This window comes from Equus quagga, chromosome 19 (genome assembly GCF_021613505.1).
Source record: "Equus quagga isolate Etosha38 chromosome 19, UCLA_HA_Equagga_1.0, whole genome shotgun sequence".
NCBI lineage: Eukaryota > Metazoa > Chordata > Mammalia > Perissodactyla > Equidae > Equus > Equus quagga.
This window is the reverse complement of record NC_060285.1, coordinates 247,638-275,566: the sequence shown is the minus strand read 5'-3', so window position 1 is coordinate 275,566 and position 27,929 is coordinate 247,638. Positions and strand designations below refer to the sequence as shown.

At 61.1% G+C, this 27,929-nt stretch overlaps 1 protein-coding gene across 1 annotated transcript; it reads right to left on the bottom strand.

The window, feature by feature from the left end:
• Positions 1–175: 175 nt before the first annotated feature.
• On the bottom strand, positions 176–27,929 carry SBF1 (SET binding factor 1). Its single transcript, XM_046646154.1, is given in 42 exon segments — positions 176–626; positions 708–839; positions 910–997; positions 1,679–1,890; positions 1,984–2,091; positions 5,980–6,135; positions 6,137–6,211; positions 6,280–6,410; positions 6,486–6,612; positions 6,692–6,877; positions 6,953–7,054; positions 7,490–7,669; positions 7,746–7,927; positions 8,250–8,327; positions 11,579–11,716; positions 11,820–12,016; positions 12,227–12,434; positions 12,541–12,677; positions 12,785–12,963; positions 13,676–13,803; positions 13,949–14,144; positions 14,222–14,295; positions 14,377–14,549; positions 14,671–14,933; positions 15,005–15,163; positions 15,241–15,309; positions 15,643–15,792; positions 16,794–16,906; positions 16,988–17,192; positions 17,288–17,386; positions 17,471–17,599; positions 17,680–17,793; positions 18,171–18,248; positions 18,379–18,492; positions 18,583–18,691; positions 18,793–18,925; positions 19,037–19,142; positions 19,782–19,892; positions 19,977–20,135; positions 20,344–20,481; positions 20,957–21,042; positions 27,726–27,929. Coding segments are annotated over 42 exon segments (5,676 nt in total). The 5' UTR covers positions 27,781–27,929; the 3' UTR covers positions 176–527.

Sequence of the window (27,929 nt, the reverse complement as noted above, 5' to 3'; positions counted from 1 at the left end):
CCCAAGACCATCCCTGAGGCCTGGGGGGGATGGACAGCCAGGCACCAATCAAGGGCCTGATGAAGTGGCCCCGAGGGCCGTAGATCCCCTGGCACCAGGACTGGCCCCTCATGTGGCAGACCTGGGTACTGGACAAAGTAAGAGGACCCTCTGGGTGGCCAAGGAGACACAGGCATGTGGCACATCGTTAATTTTTTCTTTATAGAATCTGGTTCTAGGAACGGGCTGCCTGCGGCCGGCCGGCCGGGGCCAGCACACTGACGGGGCTGGGTGGGATGGATTATTTACAGGCCCACCGCAAGGGTACCATGGCCGCCTTCCGGCCGGTGCTCAACCATAACTCCAAAATAAGTTAGAGCTGGCCAGGCAGATGGGGGTGGGCAGGGTGGGTGGGGGCTGTACACACAAGTTTGGGGGCGGGGCCTCAATACTGTCAAGGGTGGGGGCTGTAAACATGGCCGGGGGGCCCTGCCCACCCCTAGTGGTCTGTAACGACTGGACGCAGAGCAGCCCAAGCAGGGCTGGGCTCAGGCGTCTGACAGGCAGCTCTGGATCTGGTCCACCCACTGCTGGGCCGACGGCACGTCCTGGGCACAGAAGTTGTAAACACGACGCGTCGTCTTCACCTGGGGATGGCGGGTCGCTGACTCCAGGGCTCTACCCCATGGAGCGCCCCCCCCCCACCCCCACTTCCTGCCACAGCTCACGTCAAAGAAGGCCTTCTCATCCACGGTCTTGGGGGCGCCCATAGTAGGAGTGCCAGGCGCCACAGCCTCCACCTCTGCCAGGTCGATGACACCCTTGCACTCCGTATCCACGCGGTGGTCATAGTAGCGCAGCTGAGGGGGCAGGAAGTCAGCAGGGCCCCCTCAGCCCTGTGCCCCATTCCCCTGCCCAGTGACCACTCACCTGGTGCTTGGTCTTGTCCAGCACGAACCAGCGGGCCTTCCAGGGCTTCATGAAGGCCCCTTTCTTGTACAGGGTGCCCTCATAGGACCTGCATTTGCAGCAGGACCAGGGGCCAGGTAAGCCATGAGGGCCTAGCTAAGCCCAGGCCCCAGCAGTTGCCCCCCTGCCTGCCCAGCTCCAGCAGCAAGACCATACCCCCAAACTGACCCAACGCTGGCCAGAGGGCCACAAAGAAGCCCAGGGGCTGTCCCCCATACCCTTCACATGATAGACACTGGGGAGGGTGCCATACAGGAGCCTCAGGGTCTCAGGGAAGCAGCTGCACACACAGGGCAGATGCCACCCTCCACAAGGAGGAGGAACATGCAGCAGGCAGGTTTGGAGAGGTGACTGGGGCAACGTGACCTCTCCAGGCCCAAGGGTGGGATGCAGCCTGCCAAGCCCCAGCCTCACCTGCAACCTGCTTCAGCCTCACCTGGTACCTTGCCTGCCCTCATGGGGTATCCCACAGCCCCGTCCCTCTGCTCCACAGCCACCACAGCCCAGCTGCGGTCACTGGTTCTACATCCCAAACCCCTTCCAAGTCCACCTACTTCTCCCCAGCTTATGCTCTGGCTAGCATCGTGGCCTCCCTGACAAATCCTTCCACCTAGGAAATAAGTAGAAGCTCCCCCAAAGGTACCTGCCCCTCTATCTGAGAACCACCCAGGACCCCAGAGCCCTCCTAGCTCAGACGTGTCTACGCTGCAGTGGGAGGTGCCCGTCACACCTGTTTTCACTCTCAGCTGTCTGGAACTGGCTGTACAGGGTGCTGGTGCTGCGGCGGGCTGCCTGGCGGGAGCCAGATGCAGTTGAGCTGCTGCTCTGGTCACTGTCCAGGCTGAGGCTCAGGGTGGAGCCCACAGGCCCCTCCTGCAGGTACACACCCAGCGAGCGGCGGTGGTGGGGCACGCTGGACACCAGCAGGGAGCTGGGGATACCCTGGAGGCAGGAGGGAGTGCCCTGTGTCAGGGCAGGTGATGGCCTCCTCCAGGCAGCAAGCCCACCTCACCCCCCACACCCACCCCCACTCACACGTCCATCTGGCCGGCCTTCAAGGCGCTGTGCAGCCTTCACCCGGTCCCAGGTGTCCTTCCAGCGCTCAGGGGGCCGGCCCAGCTCTGTCTCCAGCCGCTGCAGCTCCTAGGGGAGAATTAGTGAACTAAAAGATTATTCTGAAGAAAATATCCAGACTGGAACATGAAAAGACAAAAGGATGGAAAATATAAGAAAGTGAAACAATGAACAACGCTAACACACCTATAACTGAGTACTGAAGAAGAGAAAGGCAGGGGTGGGGGTGAGTGGGATCAATATTTGGAGACAATGGTTGAAAATATTATAAAATAACAAGAAGCATCAAACAGTATAATCAAGAAGCACCAGAAACCCCAAACAGGATAAGCTGAACACACCGCCCCCCTCCCCAAGATACTACAGGAAAACTGCTGAAAACAAAGAGGAAATCCCAAAACCAGCCAGAAAAAGACGTGCTCACTGCAAAAGAGTAACAATGAAACTGCCAGCTGAGTTCAACACAGAAATGTAGGCAGACTTCTGCTTCCAACCATGACAGAGTCCCTGACCAGCCCACCCGCCATGAGTGCCAATGAAACTGGATAAGAACAGGAAGTAGTTGTTTCCAGGTGTCAGACAGCCAGCAGTGCAGCACTGAGACCCCGAAATGGGGCCACACCAGGGAGCCCTACAGTCTGGCCTGGCCAGTGTGCAGGGAGGTGGAGTCTAAGCAGAGCACTGGGTCTTGAGGAGCTGAGGAGGCAAAGGTGGGAAGCTCAGGGATGGTGATACACATGGATCTGCAGGGCAGCATATAAGAGGCGGGAATAACACAGAAGCCTCCTTGAGTCTTTGGCCAAATTAAATTGCTATGTGCAAAGCAAGAGGTCACAGGGCCTGGCAGAGAGCAGCTAATAAGAAGCTGCGAACTAAGTCTAAATTCCGAAGGGTACACAATATGGGAAGATGTGGGAATTCCAAACAGCCAGAGTGGAGACACCTTACTGAAGACACCAAACCTTCAGCTGAAACCCTGAAGAGGCCATGTCTGTGGAGTAGAGCTCCTCTAACCTAGAGTCGAGGCTTCTCGAGAGCTGCCCTAGCAAAGATGAGAAACCACCCTTGAAAGATCAAGCCAGTCCACAAGCTCATTAACTGCAAGAAAACCCAGGACTCTAAAGAAAGACAACGTAATCCTGATCCTCAATAGTGCAGACCAAGGTCCAGCTTACAAAAAAATTTATTAGACACGCAAAAAGGCAGGACAATGAGAGCCATATTAGGGGGAAAGTTAAAAGAAACAGACCCAGAAATGAAATAGGAACTAGAATTAACATACAAGAAAATCAAAATAGTTATTATAAATATGTTTAAGATTGAAAGAAAATGATGGATATGGTTGAGGGCCAGCCCAGTGGCATAGTGCTTAAGTTTGCGTACTCTGCTTCGGTGGCCTGGGGTTCAGGGGTTCAGTTCCCAGGCGTGGACCCTCATCAAGCCACGCTGCAGCAGCATCCCACAGAAAACAGGAAGATTGGCACAGATGTTAGCTCAGCAAAGATCTTCCTCACACACACAGACACACACAAAAGATGGACATGGTTGAGCAGATGGGGAATCTCTACAGAAAATATAAAAAAAAAATGGATATTCTAGAGCTGAAAAATACAATTTCTAAAATGAACAATTCATCAGATAGGCTTAAGAGCATGTTAAACATAAAAAGAGCAGTGAACCTGAAGACAGGGTAACAGAAGCATCCAAAATGAACTGCAGGGAGGAAAGACTAGAGGAAGAAACAAGCAGAGCCTCAGTGACCTAGGGGACAATAAAGTCCCAGAGGAAAGGAAGGGAAAGATTGTACAGAAAAAACTTTTTTAAAGAAATAATGGCCTAAAATGTATTTTTTTTTTCCTGAGGGAGATTAGCCCTGAGCTAACTGCTACCAATCCTCCTCTTTTCGCTTAGGAAGTCTGGCCCTGAGCTAACATACGTGGCCATCTTCCTCTACTTTATATGTGGGACGCCTACCACAACATGGCGTGCCAAGCAGTGCCATGTCCGCACCCAGGATCCGAACCAGCAATCCCTGAGCCGCTGAAGCGGAATGTGCGCACTTAACTGCTGCACCACCGGGCCGGTCCCTAAATTTTAAGAAAACTATCATTCCATAGATCTAAGAAGCCTAAAGAGCTTCCAAGCAGGATGAGCAGAAAGAAAAACCACCTGAAGGTCAAACTGCCAAAACCAAAGATGAAGAAAACATCCTGAAGGCAGCCAGAGGAGGAAAGGATGACGTTATACAGTTTACTGGTTAAGAATGAGCACCGACTTTTAATCAGAAACAACGCAAGCCAGAAAACAAGAACATCTGTGAACTGCTGAGTGTAAAAGCTGTCAACCTAGAATGCTGTATCCAAAGAAAACACCTGTTAAAAAATACAGGTACAAAGAAGACATTTCCAAGTAAACTAAAGCTGAGGGTTTGTCACTGGCGGACCTGCCCCACAAGAAACCTTTAAGTCTTCAAGCTGAAGGGAAGTGATACCAGATTAGATCTACACTGAGAGTGCAAGAAGACTGGAAATGGCAGATAAGGGAAGTTTCTTCCTCGTTTCCTAATTTCTTTAAAACAAAGTGGACTATTTGAAACATGTACCTGCTGTGCGTTTATATCACAAGTAAAAGAAAGATGCATGATGACAACAGCGTGAAGGGCAGAAAGAGGTGGTGGAGTGTACCGTGTGGTTCCCACAGGGGAGGGACAGCCCCTGACAACCACGAAAGAGCACAGGTACAGCTCAAGAGCCAAGTAAAGCAGGCAACAGGGAATACTAAAAAATACTCAATTGTTAGTGGGAAAAAAAAAACCAGAAGGAAGAAAGAAGCAAGACTTGTTTATACTTCACCACCTCCCTGAGAGGCAGGAATCAGTACCCCACTTTCCCCACAAGGAACAGCAGCTCTAAGATGCTCAGATATAACCCAAAACCCACAGCTAAGGTGGAGAGGGGAGTACAAATCCTTCTGTGATCTGGAGCTGAGGTCACAGCCTTCTGATTGCTCGGCCACTGTGGAGAACTCTGGCCCACCCTCAGCTCAGGGGGCCTTTTTCCTTCTCCCAGGGGTCTCTGCCCTGCTGGATCCTGAGTCGAAGCTGAGCAGATATGCCCACCAAGGATGGCGGAGGGAAGGCAAGAGAGGCCTAACGGTCAAGCCCCAACTTCCAGAGCCACAAGTACGTCTCTCTTTGAAGGGGCGAAGAGAACCCAGAAGACCCACTGCTCCCATCAGCGTGGGTGGGGCAGGCTGGGCCTGGAGCCACCATGGACCTGTGTGTGGCCGACAGCCAGGTACACCCAGGAAGTTCGTGCAGCAGTCCGGCCAGGGGAGGAACAGTTCCTGGGAAAACCCTGTCCTCCCTCGCGGCTGACCCCACACACACCCAGAGCAAAGAAGCCGTGTCCTGAGACTGGGAGGTTAGAGCCTCCAGTCACCACTGCCTGCCAACATGCACCGGCTGGGGTGGGGCGGGGCCACGGGAGCAACAGTCATGGCAGGCTGGCAGGCAGTTCGGAGGGTTGGGGAGGGGCAGGGCCACTGGACTGATGCACACGCACATGCAGACACATGCGTGCACACACATGGACAGGCACACACCCTCATGGTGTCAGGGGGAGCTACATGCACCTCCAGCAGGTGTGAGATACGCACGTGCAGGCACATGTGTCACGGTGTCAGGGGGCTACATGCACCTCCAGCAGGTGTGAGACGTGCACATGCAGACACACGTGCACACACCCTCGTGGTGTTGGGGGGGCTACATGCACCTCCAGCAGGTGAGATATGCACATGCAGACACACACGTGCACACACATAGACACACAGACACCCTCACGGTGTCGGGGGGATTACACGCACCTCCAGCAGGCGTGAGATATGCACATGTAGACACACGCGTGCACACACATGGACACGCACACACCCTCAGGGTGTCAGGGGAGCTCTGCGCACCTCCAGCAGGCGTGAGATGGCATCGGGCTGGGCTCGGGGGCGGCTGTCATAGCAGGGCCACACCACACGGCGCCTGCTTTGGGGCGCACCCCCATCAGGCCGCTCCTCCTCTGGGGGCTCGGGGGGGCCCTGGGCCAGCTCCCAGTCGTAGGGGGGGGCCCTCGGCCAGCGTCTCTTCAGTGTAGAAGTCCCACACCTTCAGGTTGGACACGTTGCTGTAGGGCCGCAGAACCTGGGGGCAGGCCTGGTATGAGGAGCTGGGCAGGAGGAGCCGCCTGCCCTGACCAGGCCCCAGCTCACCTCTGTGTCCTCAGGCGCATACATATAGTTGTAGAACATGGGTGTCCTCTTACTCAGCCGGTCCACGTATTCCCACACAGACCTGCATGCCTGCTGGCCCCTTCGCTCCCCCTTCTCCTCGTACAGCAGCCCTGCAAGGGGCAGTACTGAGCCCTGGCTGCCCACCTGCAGGTGCCCTACTGCCCATGCCCACCCACACACCATACCCAGCTCGATGCGCTCGTAGTCTGAGTCGAGCAGGAAGGTCTGGAAGCGGCAAGACGCATGGTGGTAGCCAAGGAACTTGAGGTAGAATGGGCTGAACTCGAATTCCATGGGGAACTGCAGGTGGACCTGTGCAGGGTCACTGGTAAGAGGCCAAGGGACGAGTCAGCATGCACAGCCGCCCCCCGCCCCATGGCCACCTACTCACCTGGTGCACGCAGTCCAAGAACTGCAGGAAGACAGGTGTGAAGCCACTGCTCTGCCCGGCCAGGGTGTGGGCCCCTCGGTGGCTGAATCGATGGCCAAAGGAGAGCCACTCCTTCTCCACCAGCAGACGGAAGCCCTCCAGGGTGCGATAGAAGGGGTCTGAGAGCAGCTGCACCAGGGATACCACCTGCCAGCACCACCAGCCAGTCAGGAGGGCACCCAGGGGATCCTGCCCCACCCGGCCCTACAACTCACAACGCACCTGGGTGGTGATGTCCCAGCCATCCTCCAGGCTCACCAGGACGGAGGAGCCCGAGTCCAGGAGCTCCACCACCAGCACCGACACCTGCAGCAGCTTGTGGATCTGCAGGGACCAGCAGCCCATCAGCACCTCCCAGAGCCGGCACCCATGGACCCTAGCACCTGACCAGGCCTGAGACCTACATGTCCACGGGAGCAACAGCCGTGTGAGCACCACACCCAGGGGCAGCCTACGAGGTGGGGACAGCACTGAACACATCTGCTCTGACATGCTAACCACTGATTCCTCCAGCCCTCCCAAGTCCCCCAGGACTCGAAAGGCACCCCCTGCCCTTGAGATGCCCAGCCCCATCTTGACAGACAGCAGAGGACCCCGGTCTCCCTCCGCTGTCCAGGTACCACTGCCAGGAAGTGGCTGTCATCCCCTCCCAGGGCCCAACACCATCACACAAGCAAGCCAAGACACCATCCTATGCTTGGCTCTAGGTGCCTACACCCAGGCAGGCACCCTCAGCTGCAGCAGGGGCAGTGCAGAGACCTGGATCAGCCACTCTGAGTCCTCCAGCGAGCGCAGGAAGGAGGCTGGGCCGGGCTCGGCAGCAGGACAGCCCGGGACACACGCCTTCAGCAGCTTCTTGAAGCTGGCCTTCACCTGCCGTGCCTCAAACACCTCGATGGGCACCAGCTCCCACTGCTGCAGGGGGTCTGGCCGCACACCCTGGAGGAGGCCGGCCATGGTGAGATGTGCCCAAGCCCTGTGCCCCCGCCTGGCCCCATGCCCCAACCCCAGTCACCTTGAGCTGGGCTTTGTCCCCAATGATGTAGAGAGCTGCACGGTGTGGCCGCAAAAATCCCGGGTCAGGGGGAGCCCCATTGGCTTGGGGGGAACTCAGCATGTCTCTGCCTGCTAGCCGGGAGCCCACGTCAGCACCAAGCCCACCACTGCGCCCACTGGCCCGGACACTGCCCCATTTACCTGCATAGAGAAACCAGGTGAGCACCCAAGCAGGGCCAGGACACCACTTACCTGGGGCTGAGCTCCCAGGGTAGGGCAGGGGAGGTCGACGGGACCCCAGTGGGGGCCTGTGCCTGCATTAGTGTCAGGGGCCGGGGCAAGACTCAGGGCATCAGGCTGTTAGTGCCCAGGGCTGTGAGGAGGACTGGGTTATGCTGTCTATCACACGGGGCTGTTAGTGCCAGGTGTTGGGGGGGGGGCGTTAGTGCCTGCAACTACTTAGTCACACGGGGGCTGTCAGTGCCAGGTGTGGGGGAGCTGGCCTGCACTGCTGGTACGGTACCTCGGGGAGCGGTCCGTCTGGAGGCCGAGGCCGCCATGGGGTTGGACAGCGTGGTGACCCTGGCTCTGGGGCTGGGCACTGGGGGCACAGCAGAGAGAAGGCTCAGGCCTGGGCCCAGGTCTGGGGTGCGCCCAATGTAGGGGGCCTGCAGCCCAAAGCTCTCTAGGTACAGAGCTGGGTTTCCACCAAGTCCCCCAAGAGCCCCGGAGACAGCGGGGCTCAGCTCAAGGTTCTGTGGGCCCCAGGGCAGGCCAGGGAGCAGAGGGCCTGTGGCGGGTAGGAAGGGTCAGAGGAGAGGCAGGAACGCTGGGGTCTCCTTCAAATGCCTCCTCCATGGCCCATTCCTCTGCCCTCAGCCACCAAGTATCTGCCCAGCACACAGTGGCAGGATGGGCCATGAGGCGCAGCCCCGAGAAGAGGAGGCCCAGAGCCTGGAAGTTCCCAGCCTGGAACCACAGAGAGCAGTTCAGTGCAGGACACAGACAGGCCCGAACCTCAGGGCAGCACCAGACTGCCAGGGCCAGGCTGAGGCTTACAGGCTGGGACAGCCCAGCCTCGTGGCACAGGACGCCCACAAGGAAGCTCCACAGTGGTCTCCGGGCTCCAAAGCCTGCGCCCGGCCCTGCTCAGGGCTCAGTGCCTCTGCAGAAAGGGCAGCAGGGCAGTCCCCTGCCCACTGCCACAGTCGCCACAAACAAGCACGACACCAGCCCTCCCTGCCGTGAGCAGGAGGGACAGTCACCCACAACAAGGACACGGTGTGACCTTGACATGGACAGATCCCGGACTGGAGCCTGTGTCCAGCTAGGGTGAGTGGAGCCCTATGTGCCTCCCGGCACTGAGGGGGGCAGCCACACCCAGAACTCAAGTACACCAGGAGGCAGCCCCAGTGAGCTTTGGGGACAGTCAGGGATGCCCAAGAAAATGAGGGGAAGACGAAGGCAGTGGGAGACGAAGGGCTCCACGGGGAGGGTGCCGCTCTCTGAGTATAGACGCCACTCAACCTCTGGAGAGGGCAGACAGCAGAAAGACGATATGACTGGAAAACATACTTAATGACAGACTGAGATGTCTGGAAAACCAAAAGCCACTAGAACTAGCAGAGGAATGAGACAGAAGTAAGGTCTGTGCCCCTCAAGAAGGTCTGTGCCCCTCGAGAGGGGCGGACAGCACCCACGAGGGCAGACTGGCCACCCCTGTTCCTGGCCGCCTTGGCCCCAGTGCCAGCAAGGGGCAACGACAGATACAGACAGAGCTCAGGAGCTCAGGGTGCCGTGCAGCACAAGCTGAGGCCTACAGGGTCGACAGGGACAGAGGCTGTGCTCAGACAGCAAAGGAAGCACCGTGCAGGAGCAGGAGTACGGTGTGCAGGGGACGCTCCTCAGGCCCCACTATGGAGGATGAAGGCCCTTGTGTGCTCTGGAGCCCCTCCTGCCACAGGAAGAGGCGGTGGGGCCACCGGGAGACCTCTGGAGCGGGCAAGAGTGGCCTGGGTTAGGCTAGGGGCAACTGGCTGCAAGGAAGACTGCAGGCTTGGGCAGCCAGCTCACGGGACTCAAGGTGGGCAGATCAGGAAGAATCAAGGATGGCACCTGGGCTTTCAGGAGGCTCGGCCCGTGAGTGGTGCCATCAGCCCCCAAAACCCACCTGTGTACCCTAGTGCGTCTGGGAGCTGAAGCAGCAGCAGAGAAAAGTGCAGATAAGCGTGAGGGATGGAGGAGACCAGAAGGCCTGACCCACAAGCAAGCCCGGGTGCGACATCTGCATCACCCAGGGTGTGGGCAGGGTCTCAGAGAAGCGACCCCTCGTGTGACGTCTACCAACTCTGAGCACACAACGGCCAGGACAGCTCCAGGTGTGGGATAAACCAGTCATACCCACCAAACCTCCCAGGTGGACACTGTTACCTCACCTGCTGAGGTGCAGGCCCAGGGGCTGGGAGGCAGCCTTGGGCCAGCGTCTGGGCCACGGCCAGGCCTGGGGCAGGCAGCCTCCCAGACCTCATGCCTCCAGTGGGGAGATGAGATGTCCAAGCACAGAATGAGAGGCTGCCAGACAACCAGGCTCCAGACACAGAGGTCCAACGTGGGCTGCACAGTGGTTGGACTCACAAGTCTGAGGACCAACCCTTGAGGAGCCCCTGCATCTATCAGCCAAGCCAAAAGGAGGAGCCAGACAGGGCCAGAGCATCAGTGAGAATCCAGGAGGAGGGGGAGGGGAGATGGGGGAAGCTGAGGATGGGGTGAGTTGCAGATGGGGTGGGGTGGGGAGGGGTCAGATGAGGGGGAGATGGGGTAGCAGGGAGGACAGAGTCTGGGGTAGATGGGATCCATCAGAGGGACAAAGGGGGGAGGGGGAAGATAGGGTCAGATGCGGGAGGACAGGGTCAGGTGGAAGTAGATGGGGTCGGTGGTGGGTAAGCAGGATGCAGGAGAGGTGACCGCCTTGGAGTGAGACCCTAGAGAAGAAGGCCCCCCCTGTTCTCACACACCCTCCTGCAGCCTCAGACTGTGGCCCACGCACCTTTCCTCATGGCGCCCTCTCCTGTCTGGAAGCCTCTCAGTGCCCAGTACCCACATGGCTCACCTCCCCAGCAGGGTCCCTGCCAGTCACCCAGGAGGCCAGGGGCCCCCTCTACAGGGCTGTCCACCCCCATGTGGACAGCAATACATGTTCTCTCACATCACCGAGCACCCCTGGGGGCCACCCCACACCAGTGCCCTGGTGGCGAGGGGGAGAGCCCGCGGATGGCCCCTGGGCCCATGCCTCGACCCCTGAGGCCTGGTGCCTCCTCTGCAAACTGGGACAATGGGCCCCCTGCACAGGTCAGAAGGCCATCAGGAGAGACGCCAGCTTATGGGCAGGGCTGGGTGTGGACAGAGGCGGGGAGGGTCCTGCAGGCCTGGGTCCACCTGTGTGTTAAGGATGCGCATGATTGGGACAGAGATGGGGAGACCACTGCAGTCAAAGCCCAAGGGGCCGGACAGATGGGAAGGACAGGGCCAAGCAGTAAGGTTCAGTAGATGGCCTGAATGGAGGGTGAACCACAGTGACGTTGTGGGGACATTGTGGGGAAAAGGACGAAGGAGGGACGGGGACCAGATTGGGGTTTCAAGGTCTGTGTTCAGTGACTTGGAGGCCATAGGCAGAGAAGACGAGGAGATCAAGGAGCTAGGCTGACGTTGGGTGGGAGAGAAGAGTGGTCAGAGCAGGGCTTCAGAACACTTACCTGGTCCCACACCGCAAACATCCTGCCCCCTTGCTGGCCTGCCCTCCATAAATGCCTCCACAACGCCCCAAAAGTCCTTCTACTGTCAAACATCGCTCACCGTGGCTGCCCATGTGGGCCGAGGAGAAGCCGCTGAGGGTGTTGCGTCCTGAAGCATCAGTATAGCGGGGCATGGAGCTGACCACAGCCTGCAAGTACTTCTCCTGCTCCAAGCTGCTGGAGTCCGCCTGGGACTGGCCTAGAGGAAGAGCTGGAGCTGGAGCCACAGCCTGAGTCAGAGCGCGGGTGGGGCAAGGTGGGCACAGGGCACAGGGCATGGCAGTGGAAACAAGGAAGGTTACCTGGAGAAGGTGCATTCTGGGCCTTGAAAAGGCCGACCACACCCTTGCTGTGCAGGCCCCCTGAGCGCAGCAGCACGGCCTTGGAGCGCCCGCTGCGCCAGCAGACCACGGGGAAGCGGTTCTGGCGGTAGCAGCGGGAGACCCGCTGCAGGGCATTGTCCTGGACGCTCTGCGGGACGATCAGCAGCCCAGGGTAGCTGTGAGGAAGCGAATGAGGGTGAGGGAGGTCACAGGGACAGGGAACGTGCAGAGCGGCTCTCCCCAAGCGCACAGGCCAAGGGCACTGCAGACCCTCCTAGAAGCCACCTGGCGGGAGGCAGTGGCCACGCTAGCCTGTAGCCTCTGCCCTCTCCCTCCTCGTTTCGTCTGGCCAGGCACCGTGGTGTGGCTGATGCGGCTGCCCTCACCTGCGGCAGATGGCATACATGCGGTTGACTGGGGAGATGCGGAAGGGCTCGGACTTGGCGCGGCTCAGGCTGCTGCTCAGTGTGCCCAGGCCCAGGCGCTGGTAGTCCCGGCAGCACGCCCGCTCCACCAAGCTGTTCATGGTCATGCGGTCCGAGGGCTTCAGGGCCGAGGAGGGGGTCAGCGTGCTGGGCTCCAGCTCCTCCGACACTGGGGCAGGCCAGGCACACTGGGTTGTCACCCACAGATCGCCCAGGCCCCCCAGCCCTCTACACAGCGTCTTTATCCAGACCACCCAGGGCTTCCCACGCCCCACCTGAGATCTCGTCCTCCTGGTCCTCAGGGGGTGGCTGGCCCCGGTGCTCCCAACTTGGGGGGTTGTACTTTTTCCGAGTGATATACTGCCGCCCGATGGTCTTCTTGGCATTCTTCACGAGGTTCCGGGACAAGGTCCTGGGGGGCATGCAGGGTCAGCAGAGGTGAGCAGAACGGATATGGGGACAAGCACGCAGCAGTTCTGAAAGGGGCAGGTGCCCTGGCCTCGGGGCCCAGTTCCACACCTGAAGGAAGGACCCTTGTCCTTGGTGGTGCGGGCCGGCCGGCCAGGCGTGTGGGCGGAGCCCAGGGCAAAGGCGAAGGTGCCCCTGATGTCCGGCGGGTAACGCAGCTTGTGCAGCTGCTTGCGGAAGAGCTCGGCGCTGTCAGACCCCACCTCCTCGTCAAAGGCCATCTTCAGCAGCTACATCAGACATGAGGGCCTCAGAGGTCTGGGCAGTCTGTGGGCCTGCCACAGACACAGGCACAGTCCTGGCCACAGACACAGGAAAACCTCCGGACGCCCAGGTGCTGTGTCACTGGAACTCGGGTGTTCCAAACAGGATGGACAAGTGAGGACCCAGTGGCCAGACAGGCCCCGGGAGCAGGGTGGCCAGGCCCCCTGTGGGGCTGTGAAGGATCAACCTCACCTCTCCATCAAGCTGTGGACACCCTGGGGCATGGTGAGGCGTGTCCCCCCGAGAGAGTGCCACAAGGACATGGCACGCAGAGGAAGCTGCTCGCTGCACTGCAGTGTGGCCGTGAGGCCAAGGAACCCAAGTTAATGGTGTTTCATCTTTATTTGTAAGTTTCCACTGTGCTAGGCTCATGCAGCACACTCCAGACATGGGCTCCAGGGTCAGGGCCCCACAAAGGAAACAGGAATGCACAGCGACTCCTGTGCAGACTCAGGAATCGTAAGTGCCACAGGAGAAATCTGGCTTAATGCCTGCTCATAAGAACAAGACTGAGGGCTCAGACACCTGTAAACCAGTGAGAGCTGCAGCCGCCCACACGAGAGTAGGGCCCGACCCCACTCCAGCTCCCTCGAGCATGTCTCCCCCAGTATGCTCCCTCCCAGTATGCCCACCTTGCCCCAGCATGGCCCGCCACACACCCCACACCCCTGGCCTGACCTGGAATGTGCAAGAGCGCAGCTGCAGCCCATCTTGCAGGAGCTGGTCCACGGGGGTCTGGACGCTGATGCGCTTCTCCTTGGTCAGTGCAGCCACCGGGAAGGAGCGGACCACCACCTGTTCCCCCACTTATAACAGGCCAGGCAGAGTCAGGGGGGTGGGGAGGGGAGGGGATCCCAGAGCTATGGGGGGCCCCTGGAAGGTGGGGGAGGAGGAGACAGTGGGTGGGTAAGGGAGGGGAGGGTGGGCGCAGAAGTGGGTGCAAAGGCTCACCCAGGGGGTCGGCGGGCATCCCCGTAAAGATGACCCTGTATGTGGTGAGGAAGATGGCGCCCTCGGCTGGGAGCAGTGCAGGCCCTCCCCCACTGCCCCCTGCGCCCTCCTCTCGCCCGTCTGGCAGCAGGTAGACACGTAGGCCGTCCAGCACACACTCCTCTCCAGGCAGCAGGCGCGGCCGCAGCAGTTTGGGCTGCTCAGGGACAGGAACCGAGCCTCAGGACACAGCCCCAGCCCTGGAGCCCACAGCCCCACCCGGCCCTCACTCACCTTCTGGATGGGGGGCAGCCTCTTGCTCTCTCGGTGCACGGCCTCCAGGGTCTCGATGTGCATCTGGACAATGTCTGGAGGAGAGCAGTCCTCACGCCCTGGGCCCCCTGCCTACCCGTCAGTGGGAGTGTTTCCATGCCCAGACCCCCCCATACCTGGCACCATGACATGCAGCCCCTTGAGGTGGTCGCTGGTGACCCCACTCTCTGTGCAGACCTTGTCCACGAAGCGGTTGATGAAGCGGACCACAGCCCCAGCCACATCGCAGGTCTCTGCATCCTCGAAGCCGCTTTCCGTGTCATAGCTCTCCGCCACACTGCCCGCCATGCTGGGCCAGGGAGGGGGCACGGTGGGCACAGACCCATCCCACCCGAGGCCTGTCCCACCCAGGCCCCATCCCATCCTGAGCCCCACCCACCCTCTAAGGCCCACTGAGGCCTGGCCCCCACCTGTTGGTGACCAGGCTGTTGCTGGCGCTCTCCAGGTCACCCAGCCCCGCACGCTCCCGCAGCAGGCGGCTCTTGCTGCTGTCCAGGGGCAACAGCAGGTAACTCATGCGGTTGGCGTAGTGGATGGCCTGGCTGAACACTGTGCTCTCCTCCTTCTGAACCAGCTCCTGCTGCTTCTCACGGCTCAGGGTTGGCCACAGACGCCGCTGCTCAGACGCCACGTCCAGGGCAGAGCGCTCATCCTGTGCAGGCGCCTCTCCAAGCTGCCAGAGTGCCGAGGTGAGCCAGGGCCAGGCCAGTCCCGCTCCCCCAGGCCCAGGGAGTACCCCCATACCTGGGAGGGGTCTCGGTCCTCGGCAGGCTCCAAGTAGAGGGCTCGGATGTGGGTCTGTACATCCCCATAGAACATGGCCTCCCAGAACTGCGGCGTGCTCCACACCACATGCTCCTGCACGCAGCTATACGCAAACTGCGTCACCCCTGGGCTCAGCTTCTGCAGAGGCCAGGTTGGAGTCACTGGGTGCAGCGGAAAGGGGCTGGGGGGGACACCTGGGCCACCCCAGCACTCACCCGGCAGAAGGCCGTGACCAGGGGCAGTAGAGCAGCTGCTATGCCATGCTCATCCAGGGAGGTGCAGTCCTGCAGCAAAGCCACAAGACCGTCGGAACCCTCTCCCCACACTTATCACACCCCGACTGGCACTGCTGCCAGAGCAGCACCTCCCACCACTGTCCCTGAACCAGCTGCACCAGCCCCCAGGGCTGCTCCAAGATTCAGGACAGGAAATCTGGGCACCAGAGACGAGAACCCCCGTCTCCAACAAGGGTTCTCACCCACCATCCCCACCAGCAGCCCAGGGTCTCCCCAGCTATCAGCATTGCCAGAAGACACACCCTTATGGGTAGACTGGGGAACCCCTGCCCGCCCCGACTAAAAGCCACATTGCTGGCAGGGTGGGAGGCCCGGCCTAACCTGCAGGCAGCAGTTCATCATGCGGACGACAAAGTCAAACTGCTGGTGGTCCAAGACTGCCCGGTTCTGCTGCACATGCAGGTGTAGCTCCTGGGCGAGGCAGCGGCGGGCCGCACGCCCCTTCAGGGCCCTCAGCACAGCCGGGAGCAGCTGGGGCCAGGGGAACACGGGGCTGAGGGCACTGCCTACACGGGACCCATCCAGCCACGCCGAGGGCAGGAGGGAGGCACGGGGAAGGCCAAGGCACAGAGCCCAGGAGGGAGGGCAGTGGGCACCCGGGAGGCCAGAGCCCAGGCTCCAAGTATGGAGGGGACCCAGGATCTGTCCAGGTCATGTGTGCCCAAACTCTGCAGCCTCATTAGCACCTCTAGTGGGCCCAGCCCTGCACACACAAAAGCTCATGATGATAGAGACACAAGGACAGCAAGGCAGCATGCTCTCAAGCCAGTGCACCGACGTGCTCTGGAGTGAGGCCCCACAGCCCTGAGCCCCAGTACTCAGCCCACCGGGGCCTTGGTGTCCAGAAAACTCAAGCGTAACACAGAGCCGGCAGCTGGCTTGCAGCGGGCGGGCTGCAGAAAGGACAGCATGGTTGTCCTGTTGTTACCATCGTCCACTGTAAAGCACCCGGGACCCCGCAGGCCCCCAATAAAGGGCTAGTGGAAGAACCAGGTGCCTCAAAGGGGAGCACACAGCTGTGAAACACAAAACAGATTCAAACTGGCTCTTGTGAGAGACCCCAAGGTGTTAATGAACACCACAAAGGGCAGAAGTGTGTGAGGAGGTTCCACTTTCCATAACTTAAAAAAAAATGACAGGTCGAGGGTCTGCACCCTTTTTTTTTTCACGAAGGATGAAGAAGAAACTGAATATTAAAAACTTTTAGGGTGTTCTGCTATCTAAAAGCTGAAGTAAATCCCTCTCGTGCAGCTTCCGCAGCAGGCCCCGTCCAGCTGTGCTGGGATGCAGGGGAGATCTGAGACCTGGTGCCCACCTGCCCCTCCTGCCAGCCCAGCTCCCTCCAGCTGCTGGCAGGTAAACAAGGGCTGGGGCTCCTGAGAGATGCTGCCCTGACCCCAGGTCAGAGCCCTCCTGCCGGTACACAGGCTTCCCTTTCAACAGAGCCCCCAGCACTCCCCGCACGCCCTCACCTTCTTGGCCTCAAGCATCTTTCCCTCAAAGACATAGGAGATGCAGTTTCGGACCACCTCCAGACGGCGTGCACTGTTGCCATGGAGCCCGCTGCTCCGCTCCAGTATGGCAGCTGGGGAGCAGAGAATGCACTCACCCCTGAACTCATGCCTACCCTGGGCCATGCTCAGGGCTCCCTCTCCCCGCTACGCACTCATGGGGGGACCTGAGGGCACAGTTGTCCTCCTCTCAGCCTTCACAGCCGGGGGTGCACCCTGCATCTTGGCCGTGGCCTGGTCCACAATCCACTGCACCATGCCCTCGTCCAGCCGGGGGAAGGGCCGGGGCACCCGCTGCAGGTGACTGGCCTCCCCTGGTCTCTGCACCTTGTGCATAGCCACAGCGGGGTATGGGTTCTCCTGGGGGGACACAGGCAGGCGTGGGCAAGAGGCCAGGCCGGGGCGGCACCAGTGACTTTGCTGGGCTAGCCCACCCCCTCACGCCGCCTCCGTACGTTCTTATAGAGCTGCTCTGCCAGTTCCTTGACGTGACGCAGGACACGCTGGGGGTGGTTCTCATCCGCCCGCATCCGTGCCACCTCGTGGGCCACCAACTGGGGAAGGAGGCAGGGTCAGGTGGGCTGGCTGGGGCGAGGAGGGGGTGGCGGGGGCTCCTCCCAGCTGGGGTGGGGATGCACCTCATCAAACAGGTCCGTAGGGCGGTAAGGGACCCCACGCTCCGACACGAAGCCTGCAAAAGCCATGCCCTCCAGCACCTTCATCAGGAAATCATCCTCCACCAGCCCACGCTGGCCCAGGAAGGCTGCCTAGGGGCACACCAGGAGGTCAGCTCCTTGGGCATTTACCTCCCCACCCCCTCCACCCCTGCCCCTGCCTGGAGACCCACCTTATGAAAACGGATGACAGGCTCTGGGTGGATTCGGACCATGTGCAGACACCAGCGGTAGCCCTGCAGGAGCTGAGCAAAGAGCCGCAGAAAGACGGCACGCAGCTCCTTGTCCTGGGGCACAGGTGGGTGCAGGTAAGCACCAGGCCCACAGGCCTACCCAGGCCCCTGCATACCCCTGCGCCCACCCCAGGCTCAACCTCTTCTCACTCAAACCCACCTGTCTATGCTGCCCAGGCTTCCCCGGGCAGCCCTGCCCCCCCCCATTCCCACCCCTACCCCTCCAACCTTCCTCCACACAAAGCCATGGTGATTCCTCTAAGACTCAGTGCCGACAACCACTATAGCACAGGCCCTCAGAGGCTCACTCCTCCCATGCAGCCTCCTGCAACCGCCCCAGAAGAGGTGGCCACAAAGCAGGCTCAGCACTGCCAGCCAGCCACCAGCAGCCGCAGACCTAAGGAGAGGGCACAAGGTGGGGGGCCCTGCACCTGCATCTTCAGGGAGGAAGTGGATGTCGTGGGTGGGGGGAAGGCGAGATCTGCCAACTCCAGGTCTGGATCCAGGACCTGCAGGAGCAGAGGGGAGTGGGGTCAGCTGCATGCCAGCCTCGGACCCTGGGCTCCCCTTGCTGCCAAGGGGCTCCACCTCGGCTTCCCTGAGGCCCAAGCTCCCCTGTGGTCCCAGGCCCTGGCTCACCATGCTAAGAACACTGTGTGTCTGACTCTGCAGTGGCTCTGGCAGGGATGGAATGTGCACACACTCGGGGACAGTCACCGTCCCTCCATCAAGATCAGCAATAATCACGTCCAGCTGTGGACCAAAGGGAGCAAGTGGTCAGGGACCCACAGGCCAGTCAGCAAGGCCTAGAGCAGCAAGGCAGACACAAACCACAGCCCTCACCAGCTCCTGGGTCTCTGCCTGGAAGGCCGCATTGACTCCAATGATGAAGGGGGTGGGTGTGCTGAGGACTTCCAGGAGCTGTGCCGGCAGGATGGGCACATAGGTGAAGCTGTAAGAGGCGGGGGCTCAGTGTGCAAGCCCCACAGAGGATGGGGCCAGGCAGAAGGGTTGGGCAGAGGGGGCAGGGTGGAGGGGCCAGGCAGTGTGCACCTGTATCTGAGAGGGAACAGCAGTGCCAGGAGCCCCCGGCAGGCGTCTGAGAGCCTCTGGTAGCTCCGAGACAAGAAGAGCACCTTGTGCTCCGTGAGAGCAGCACAGAACAAAGACAGCACGTTGGTGATACCTAAAAGGAGAGGACAGGCTTGAAGGGGCCCTGGCATCCAACCCAGGCACTGAGAACCCTGACTTCTGACCGCCAGTCCCCAGGTGGAGTGGAGGGGACGGGTGGGCTCACCCAGCTGGCGGAAGAGCAGGGCGACGCTACAGCGGCTGATGGGCAGCGAGTCGGCGAGCGGGGTCTGGATGACCTGCCGGTCGCCAGCCCCCAACGAGATGGTTCTCTGTGGAAAGAGAGAGACCGACACTCAGCATTCCGACCAGACGCGTGTCCGCCCAGAGCTCCGCAGCCTCAGGTGGGCCTGGTAGACTGACAGACTCCATGGCGGGACTGGCTAGGAAGGGCGGCATGGCATGAGGGAAAGGCCATGCCCAGTCTCTGTGGGCCAGAGCAGTGCTGCAGAGGAAACTCAGGGCCTCTGACCTGGGGCAGGGGCGGGGCCTGGGTGGGCAGAAGAAACAAAGAATCCGTACCACTCCGTCCTCAACAGAGTCCAGCTGCACAGGACAGACAGGTAGAGAAACACGGTTAGACACACCCGCACGTGGGGGCATGGACCAAGGAGCAGACAGACAAGCTGACACCGACATCCAGAGACAGGCAAACTCAAGGAGCGAGAGGACAGAGAAACTGAAGGACGCCAGGTGGAGAGCCAGGTGAGACACGGGACACACAGGCAAGCAGGCAGGGCAGAGAAAAGACGCTGGGTGACAGTAGCACCAAGACGCAGGAGAGCGTCCAAGGCCTGGGGCCACACTCAGCTCAGGCTGGATTCCAACTGCCTACCAGGCCCCACCACCACAGCTGTGGCACCAGGAGGGCCCATAGCTGCGGGTGGACAGCAGCTGCCCCCAAGACCCACCTGCGAGCCCCCAGCCAGGGGGATGATGCATGTGAGCAGGTTCCCAATCACGTTCTCCAGGCCCACATTCAGGCCCTCCACATGGATGGTGTAGATGAGACCAAGGCTGTTCTGCAAGGACCAGAGATTGGGGAATGGCAGCACAGCCAGTGGGAGCACCACACATCCTGCTTGCGCCCTCGCTGCCCACCTCACCCTGAACACCTCCGCGTGGTCCAGTCGAGACACCAGCACCAGCGTCTTTGGAGCAAACAGCTGGCCAGGCGGGCCGGGCGCTGGAGGTGACAGTCGCACTGGGCCTCCCTCATCCACCTCCTCCTCCCTCTCGGGGGCATCCTCGGTGCACACTGCTTCCTGTGAACAGAAGCCCCATTCGCCTGGCTCTCAGGCACGTCCCACGAGCCCAGGAGGACACAGGTGACTCAGACGAGACCAGCCCTTCAGGAACTCCAGCCTCCATGGGGTTGGGGTGTCAGGACCAGTCACAGACAGGGGCAGAGAGAGGCAGTCACAGCCAGAGACTCAGCCCCACACAGGCTGCACCCCAGAGCCCCAAGCTGACCTGTGTGGGCTCTGCTGGCTCCCAGAAGGTCAGGCAGGCGCAGTAGTGCCGCTCAGAGTTGATGTCAGTGAGAACGGCAACAAAGAAGGTCGGTGGGTTCCTCTCAGGACACAGCTGCCACCCACTGGGCTGGCAAAACTGCGGGGCAGGAGGGGTCAGGGGTCAGCACTCAGCTTTCTGTGCCCCTGCCCTCCAGTGCCTGCACAGCCAAGGCCCAGATGCCGGGTTCCAATGTAGCAGGGAACACTTTGCTTTGTGACCCTGGCGGCGCGTCACCTCCGGGACCTCAGTCCCCGGCCCCACAAAAAAGACTAACAGCCTCTGGCCTCACTGTGTGGGGTGAGGACTCTAGGACGCAGGACGCAGTCCCCACCATCATGAGAAAGGGATAACACGACATGATGTGGATACAAGGCACCCTGCCAGCCAGCCAGCGCCCCTGCCCTCTGTAGTAGTCCTGACATCTTGTGCCCAGCAGGGGCTGTGCACCACGGAGGCTCCTCACAGTCCAGGAGGGACAAACGCTGGGCTGCTGGCCTGGCCTTCACCTGCCCCCACCATCTCAGTACCTCCCACCCCCAGCTCGACACCCTAGGGGAGCACCTCCACTCACCAGCTCGATGCCCTGGGGGAACGGGTTGTCCTCCCAGTCCTTCTCTGGGAAGCGCTGCAGGATCTGGCCCTGGCCTTCCCCACTCCCTGAGGACAGGAGCAGGTGGTCAGAACACCTACTACCTCCCACACTCATACCCACACCCAGTCAGGAGCCTCAACAGTCTCACATGGCTACATCAAGGCCCCTGGGTGGAAACGTCCCACCCACCCTGGCCCTCATCTGTCACCAGAACAGCCTCAGTTCCAAGACCTGTCATTTCCCTAAAAATACTCCTGTGAGGAGAGGCCACTAGGCAGTCACAGACCTGAGGGCCACCAGAGGGCACAGAGAGGAACCTCTGCTGTGGGATCAGAGTCCCTGCAAGCCTTTCGCTAGACCAGGCACCAAGAGCACAAAAGCCCTGGCCCCAGGGACACTCCCTGCTCTCCACTCACTCCCAGACCCCCCCCCCCCCATGTCAACATCCCCAGCCAGAACCCACCTCCAGCCTGCAGCACACCAGCCCTACTGCACAGCACGTGCCTCCCAGTGAGGGGAAGAGTAGTTCCAGACAGTTCCAAAGCCAACCCCCAGCTTAGGCACCTGGCTTTCATGATCCCCCGCCCCCAGCCTGCCAGGCAGTACACACCAAGAGGACAGTGGGCACCCTGCTCAGCACCTCGCCCTGCTCCCTGGCTCCGCCTCACCCACCAGCCCTGGGCCCATGCGAGAGGTACAGAGGTCTCACACTTTGTCTAGGCCAGGGGAGAGACCACCCATGCCCACGGCCCCAACTTCTGCTTGGCCCTGCTGCCTCAGAGACAAGCAGGTGCAGCACAGGTCCCAGAAAACAGCCAGCATGTCCCAGGGGAAGGTTGGCACCTGGCAGGAAGGACAAGGACCTGATCTCATGACGCCCACTGAAGAAGCGCTGGAGGTGGTAGCACACAGGCTTGCTCCCCGCCCACGCTGGCCACCATGTGTCAGCCACAGAGCAGGGCGCCAAGTGCAGCCCAGCCCTGGTCCCTGGGCCAGGGAGGAGGCCAGGGGCCTGGGGGACAGGAGGCCCGTGTCCATGCATGTGCCCCTGGCACACTGCATCCCCAGACTGCTAGCTCCCAATGTGTTCCCCAGAGACCCCCTCCACTCCCTGGAACCCCATGGCCCACTAAGCTCCCTCTGGTCTGCTCCCCTACTCTGCCCTCAGGGCACTGCTCTCAGGTCCAGTCCACACCAGTGGGGCCAGCTGGAGGCCCCTGCCTCTTGCTCACCCCCTACAGAGCCAAACCAGGAGGCTTAACAAGGGCCATGTCAGGAGACCACTTGCCTCGCAGGATGTATGGAGGATGGGCACGGGTCTCTGTTCTTCCTCCAGCTCCCACCCAGCATGGCAGCAGGATGAAGAGCGAAAGAAAAAAGCCTCCCCACCTTCACTCCCACACACCACACGCAGGTCCCCAGGCACAGATGTCCCTGCCCTCTGCTCGAACCAGCCTCAACACTGCTGCCCACACCAGCAAAAGGGCAGGGGCAGATGGGTGCAGGGAGGGCGCTCAGCATGGAACCTCCCTAAGGGTCTGCTCCAAGGCCCAGGAGGCCACCATGTGAAGCCTCTGAGGGCCTGCCGAACTGTGGCGCCATGTCCAGCTGGCCTGGTCCGCCCACAACCTGCATGGGCGCAGGAGCCTCAGACAGAGCTGGGGGCCCGAGCACAGGCCTAGACCCATGGGCACTGGTGAACAGACCCCAAGAGCACACACTCCCCAGGCCCCTGAAGGCAGAGGAGCTGAAATGCAATCTCAGGAGACCTCCCCACCCTCCAGGATCATGGAGGGAGGCAGTGCCACAGAGGTCAGCAGTGGTAGGCTGCTGCCGGCTGGAAGCGGTGGCGAGGGGCCACGACTCTGACTCACAAACCTCAGCTTCCTGCTCCCCTCCCCCCACCACTGACACCCCAAGTTGAGGCGGCAGACAGGACGAGGTGGGGGAGAGGAACAGATGTCTGCTGGTGCCACACCCACCTACACACATGAACGCACACGGCCCACCAAGACGAAGCCCCCTGGGGTCCCTCCAGGTCCACCCCCAAGGGCCACCCTCAACAGGCCCCCAGCCAGCTTGCCTTGCGCTGTGGCTCCTCCCGCACCTCCTCACTCCTCCAAGGGCTGACTTGTGTGCAGCCCCAAGCCTGGCTGACACCCAGGGCTCACCCAGTTCTTGCCACGAGGCAGCAAGCAGAGGAGGGAAGAGGGGGTATGTGTAGATGGGGACAGCAGCCTCTGCCCCACAGCCTCCCTCCCAAGGCCAGGCGAACAGGCGGCCTTCACAGGGCTGCTCCCAGCAGCCTCTCCCTGTAGGGGAGTGGGCAGAGTGGCTGGCCATCGTCCACCACCCACGCTCCCCATCTCATTTGTGTGAAACGTCAACTCCCACCTGCAAGGCTCCACCCTCTGAAGAACCAACTGGAAGTTTTCCTTGAGCTGTCCCAACTGCCTCCAAGGGCAGGTGACTGGGCAGGGTGAGCAAGTTTCGCCTTCCCAGCTCCTTCTCTGGACCATGACATCCCCAAACTTGGCCTTCAGGTCCCAGCACAAACAGTGTCCCCTCCTCCAGGTAGCTCTCTGCACCCTGCCTAAGCCTGGGGCCTCAGTGGGAGCTCCAGGACCACCCTCCCTCCACCAGACCCCTCTGTGATCCCGGTGCACCTGTTGGCCAGCTGGGCCAGACGGGAGCTCCATGAGCAAGAAGCTACGCCTCTAGATCCATCGCTGCACCTGTGCCTGGCACACACCACAGCCTAATTAGGACTGAATGTATACAGCCGGCTCTACCACCATCCTCCCACACCCAGCCTCACTCACACCCCACAAGCAAACAGGTTCTTCAGTCAGGAGTGCAGGGCAGTTTCCGGAGCCCCGCGGCACTCCAGGACACAGCAGCCTGTCCCTGGAAGGGCAGGCCATGGAGAGGCCCTGACTCCTGGCCTCTACCTGACCCTTCTCCGAGACCCCAGCCCACACCTCAGCTCTGTGCTAGCAGGTGCCAGGCTGCAGCTTGGCTGCTGGTCTGCATCCTGGGGGTGGGGGGACTCCTGCCACATCTCCTAGTGTCCCCCGCCCACTCAAACCCTTGTGGCCATGGACATAAGCTCTAGTGGCTGAGCTCCTTGCCCCTCTAGAGCTGCCCCCACCTTGGGGCAGCGAGGAGGGAGGGCACCACCCCACACACTGTGACAGAACTAATCCAACCGGCACAGCCATGCGAGACAGGGCGGGGCTCTTTGGGGGGCCCTAGGAGGAAGGGCACCAACGTCCCCTGAGACAGACGGAGACAAGAGCTTCCTCTTGCAGCCATGTCCCCTTAGGCAGCCCAGTGTGGCTGCAGGCCTGAACGAGGGGCCGGAGAACACAGAGCACACGTTCTGTCATCTGCTGGCAGCACCCGTCACCAGTGCCAGGCTCCGACGCCTGGAGGGCTGGCCCGGGCCAGCACGCACTGTGGGCAGAGGCACAGGAGGACAGCAGCCTCCTCTGCTGGCCCTCCCGCCCCTCCACACCCCTCAGTGCACACACCCTGGGACAAGCCCAGCTTTGGGAAGACGGTGAAGGGAGGACAGCATCTTCCTGCTGCCCTACCCACCCACCCAAACCCTAGCATACAGGCTGTCCCCGGCCAGCCACGGCGGCAAGACGTGCAGAGAGACTGCAGCCTTTCCACTGGTCCTCCCCAACCTCCCCCCAGTCTGACCAGACCGGCTCTGACCCAAGGCCTTGGACCCTTCAGGCTCCCCAGGGTGGGGACTGGGAGCCAGCTGAGGCCATCCCAAACAGCCCCAACCTGCTCCAGAGTGAGGGCAGGGACAAGGGTGGGGAGACGAGATGGGGCCCAGGAACGCAGCCAGCTCAGCACAGTCAGGACTGAGAGGCCAGGCGAGGTGTGGAAGTCTTCTTCTCAGACACTGGGGAGGCAGCGCCTCCAGCACAGAGGGGGCCAGTCCCTCCCCTGGCAGACATGCACTCGGCCGCCTGGTCAGGTCAGCTGCATCTCCTTCTCCCAAAGACACACCCTGGCACTGGCCATGTCGTGTTAAACCAGCTGACCACTGTCAGGGCCCTCCCGGGCCAGGAGCTGAGTGCTAGTAGTCTATCTGGCCTCCACAATGTCCCCAGAGCCAGACCCAGGGTGCAGAAGGTACTAAACCCATATCCCCAGTGAAGGCACTCCCCCTACTCACCAGAGGAATGCCTGTGTCCTCCAAGATGAGAGGAGGGCTCCCACCCAGCCCCCTTCCCGCCTCCTGCCTGGAGAGATCCACCAGGTGGTAACCACGAAACCTGGATGCTCCCTCAGGCAGGACTCTGCGACTCAACACCCAGGCCCTGCATCCAGTAGCTCCACACAGGGTGTCCAGATCCAGGCCAAGGACAAGACATCCACCACTTCTACCCCCACCATGGAACCCAAAGGACCCTGCATCCCTGCTCTGATGTCCTAGGCCTGCCAGCGCGCAGGAGTGCTCCACCACCTGCACAGGAGCTCACTGTGTCTGTGCCCAGGGGTGTCCACCCTGCTGTTCATCATTAATGAGATCCCCATCGCTCCCTGGAGCCTCTGTGGGAACAGCGTCATGTGTGAGTCCATTTTGTGCTCATAGGAGCCTGGGAGGGCTGTGGGACTCATCCCCTCTCCATATGAGGAAACTGAGGTGCGGAGAACTAAAAGACTGGCCCAAGGTCACAAAGCAGGGACCACTGACCCCCCCCAACCCCCATGGTGCTCCTCTGATTCAGGCTTCCGCCCACCACCTAGCTCTGCCCTCAGCCCCACAGCCAGGGTCAGCCTGAGGGATTGTTCATCACAGGGACGGATGAGTCCTGCCAAGGGAGGCCCTGAGGCTGGGTGGCAGCCCACAGCTGACCAGCTCCGACCCTGGAAGGCAGCAGTGTGGAGGCTCCACGGCCCCTCACTCCTACTGCAGGAGATAGCCCGGGAATCCTTCCTTCCCACCTCTCAGAGTGAGTGGGCACTATGGGCTCCAGCTTTCTCCCATCCTGCTCAGAGGCCACACACCCCGGGGAACCCACCCTGCATGTGGCTCTCACAGTAAGCACACACATGGCACAGCCAGCTTGTCATGGAGCCCACCCATGCCCCCTCTCGCCTCCCTCGCATTCACTCTCAACTCCCCACCTCTACTGTCAGCATGCTTCTACCGTGGTCTATGCCTCCTCAGACTCTTCCCAAAGCACCCTCAGCATCATCAGCCTCCAAGTCCACTCTGCTCATGCAGCCTCTGCCCTGGCACCTGGCCCAGGCGCCCTCACACTGAGGCCACCCTGGAAACAAGGTCGGCCTTGTTTCCCTGGATCCCGTGCACCCCGCTGCTCCAGGTGGCATGGCCTCCTCAATGCCCCCTACATGTGCCGTGGAGCAGACAGCTCTCCCTCCGTGGGCCTGTACAACACTGATAGTGAGCTTGCTGCATGCAGACCAGAGGATGAAGACAATGGGTCCCTGCCTACAAGAACTCCTTCTCTGGAGGAAAAGATACACTTATGACTGAGTGTCAGGGGATGGATACTCGGACAGAGAGAGCAGGGAGGAGGAGCAAGTACCACAAGAGGGCACTGAGGAGGGTCTGGGGCATACAGGGTCCAGCAGGTGAGGCTCAGCAAGAAGGGCAAAGAGAAAGTCCAGTTTCTGGGTGGTGACAGTGGTAACTGGGCTGATAAGCAGTAGCAGAAATTGAGGGGCTCACTCTACCTTCAGCTCAAGGTTCAGCCCTAGCCTGACCACACAGCCATTCCCACTTCCCCCACTGACACACACTGACCCCTCGCAGTTGGGATTGAGCCCAGAGCTTGGCTCTGAGTTAGCCTGGGTGCGAATCCTGGCCCCTCTGTGGGGACTCAGACCAGCACTCAATCTCTTTGCCCTGACTCCACTCTACGGATGGGGGCAATAGCAGGGAAACCTCGGTGGGCTGCTGGGATGAACAAGTGAGACCATGCACACAAAGGGCTGTGCAGGGCCTGGCACATTGAGCGCATTCTCCAACACTGCTGTCTCCACGGCTGTTGCTGATGTCATTGTCAAGCTCCGTTTTCTCCTACCCCCTGGGCTGAAGGGCTCTCAGACACAGGCGCTGACCCTAGACAGAGACCTCCTGGACATCGACACCAGTCACCACAATGACCCCCATCCAGGGCTTGGCTCGCAGGTATGAGGACCCCAGGCTCTCTGCCAGGAAGGCTCGTCTCTCTCCTCCCCATATTTCCTCCTGAAGTGCTCCGAGTTCCAACTCAACAGCACCTCTTCGTGAAGCAGTCCCTCCATCACCCCTCTTCTGCATCCCACCAAGCCTCCTGGACCCCAGACGTCCCACACGGGGCCTGAGGCTTCAGACAGAGGCACTGGGGGTCAGAGGAGGGGCTTGCAACAACGATCGCGCCCCTGGAGGCAGAGCCACCGGCAGTCAGCCAAGGCAGCGAGAGCCCATCCCACCCAACCGGGAGTCCGGAGGCCGAGCCGGCCCAGGGCCCTCCCACCTCCCAGGCCGACGCCGAGGCGCTGCCGGACCGGGGTCGGCCGAGGGCGGCGGGAGGCTAAGCTCGCCCCGTCTGCCACCCTGCCCACCTCGGGCAGGCCATCCCGGCCCCGACCCCAAGCCGCCCCGACCCCGACCCCGACCCGCCCGGCTCCCGCACGCCTCCGCGCGGGCCCGGCGGACCCTTCCCGGTCCCGACCCCGGCCCTGGCCCTCGGCCCCGCCGCGGGCCGGCACTCACCGCGCGGATGCGGCCCGAACGCCACCAGCACGAAGTAGTCCGCGAGCCGCGCCATGGCGAGGGGCGCGGGCGGGCTCCGCGGCTCGGGGACGCGAGGGCGGCGCGCTCATGGCCCGGCCCCGGCCCCGGCCCGCACACCCCGGACGCCCCGGGCCCGCTCCCCCGCCGCGGCCAAGGCTCCTGCCGCCATCTTCCCAGCCAGCC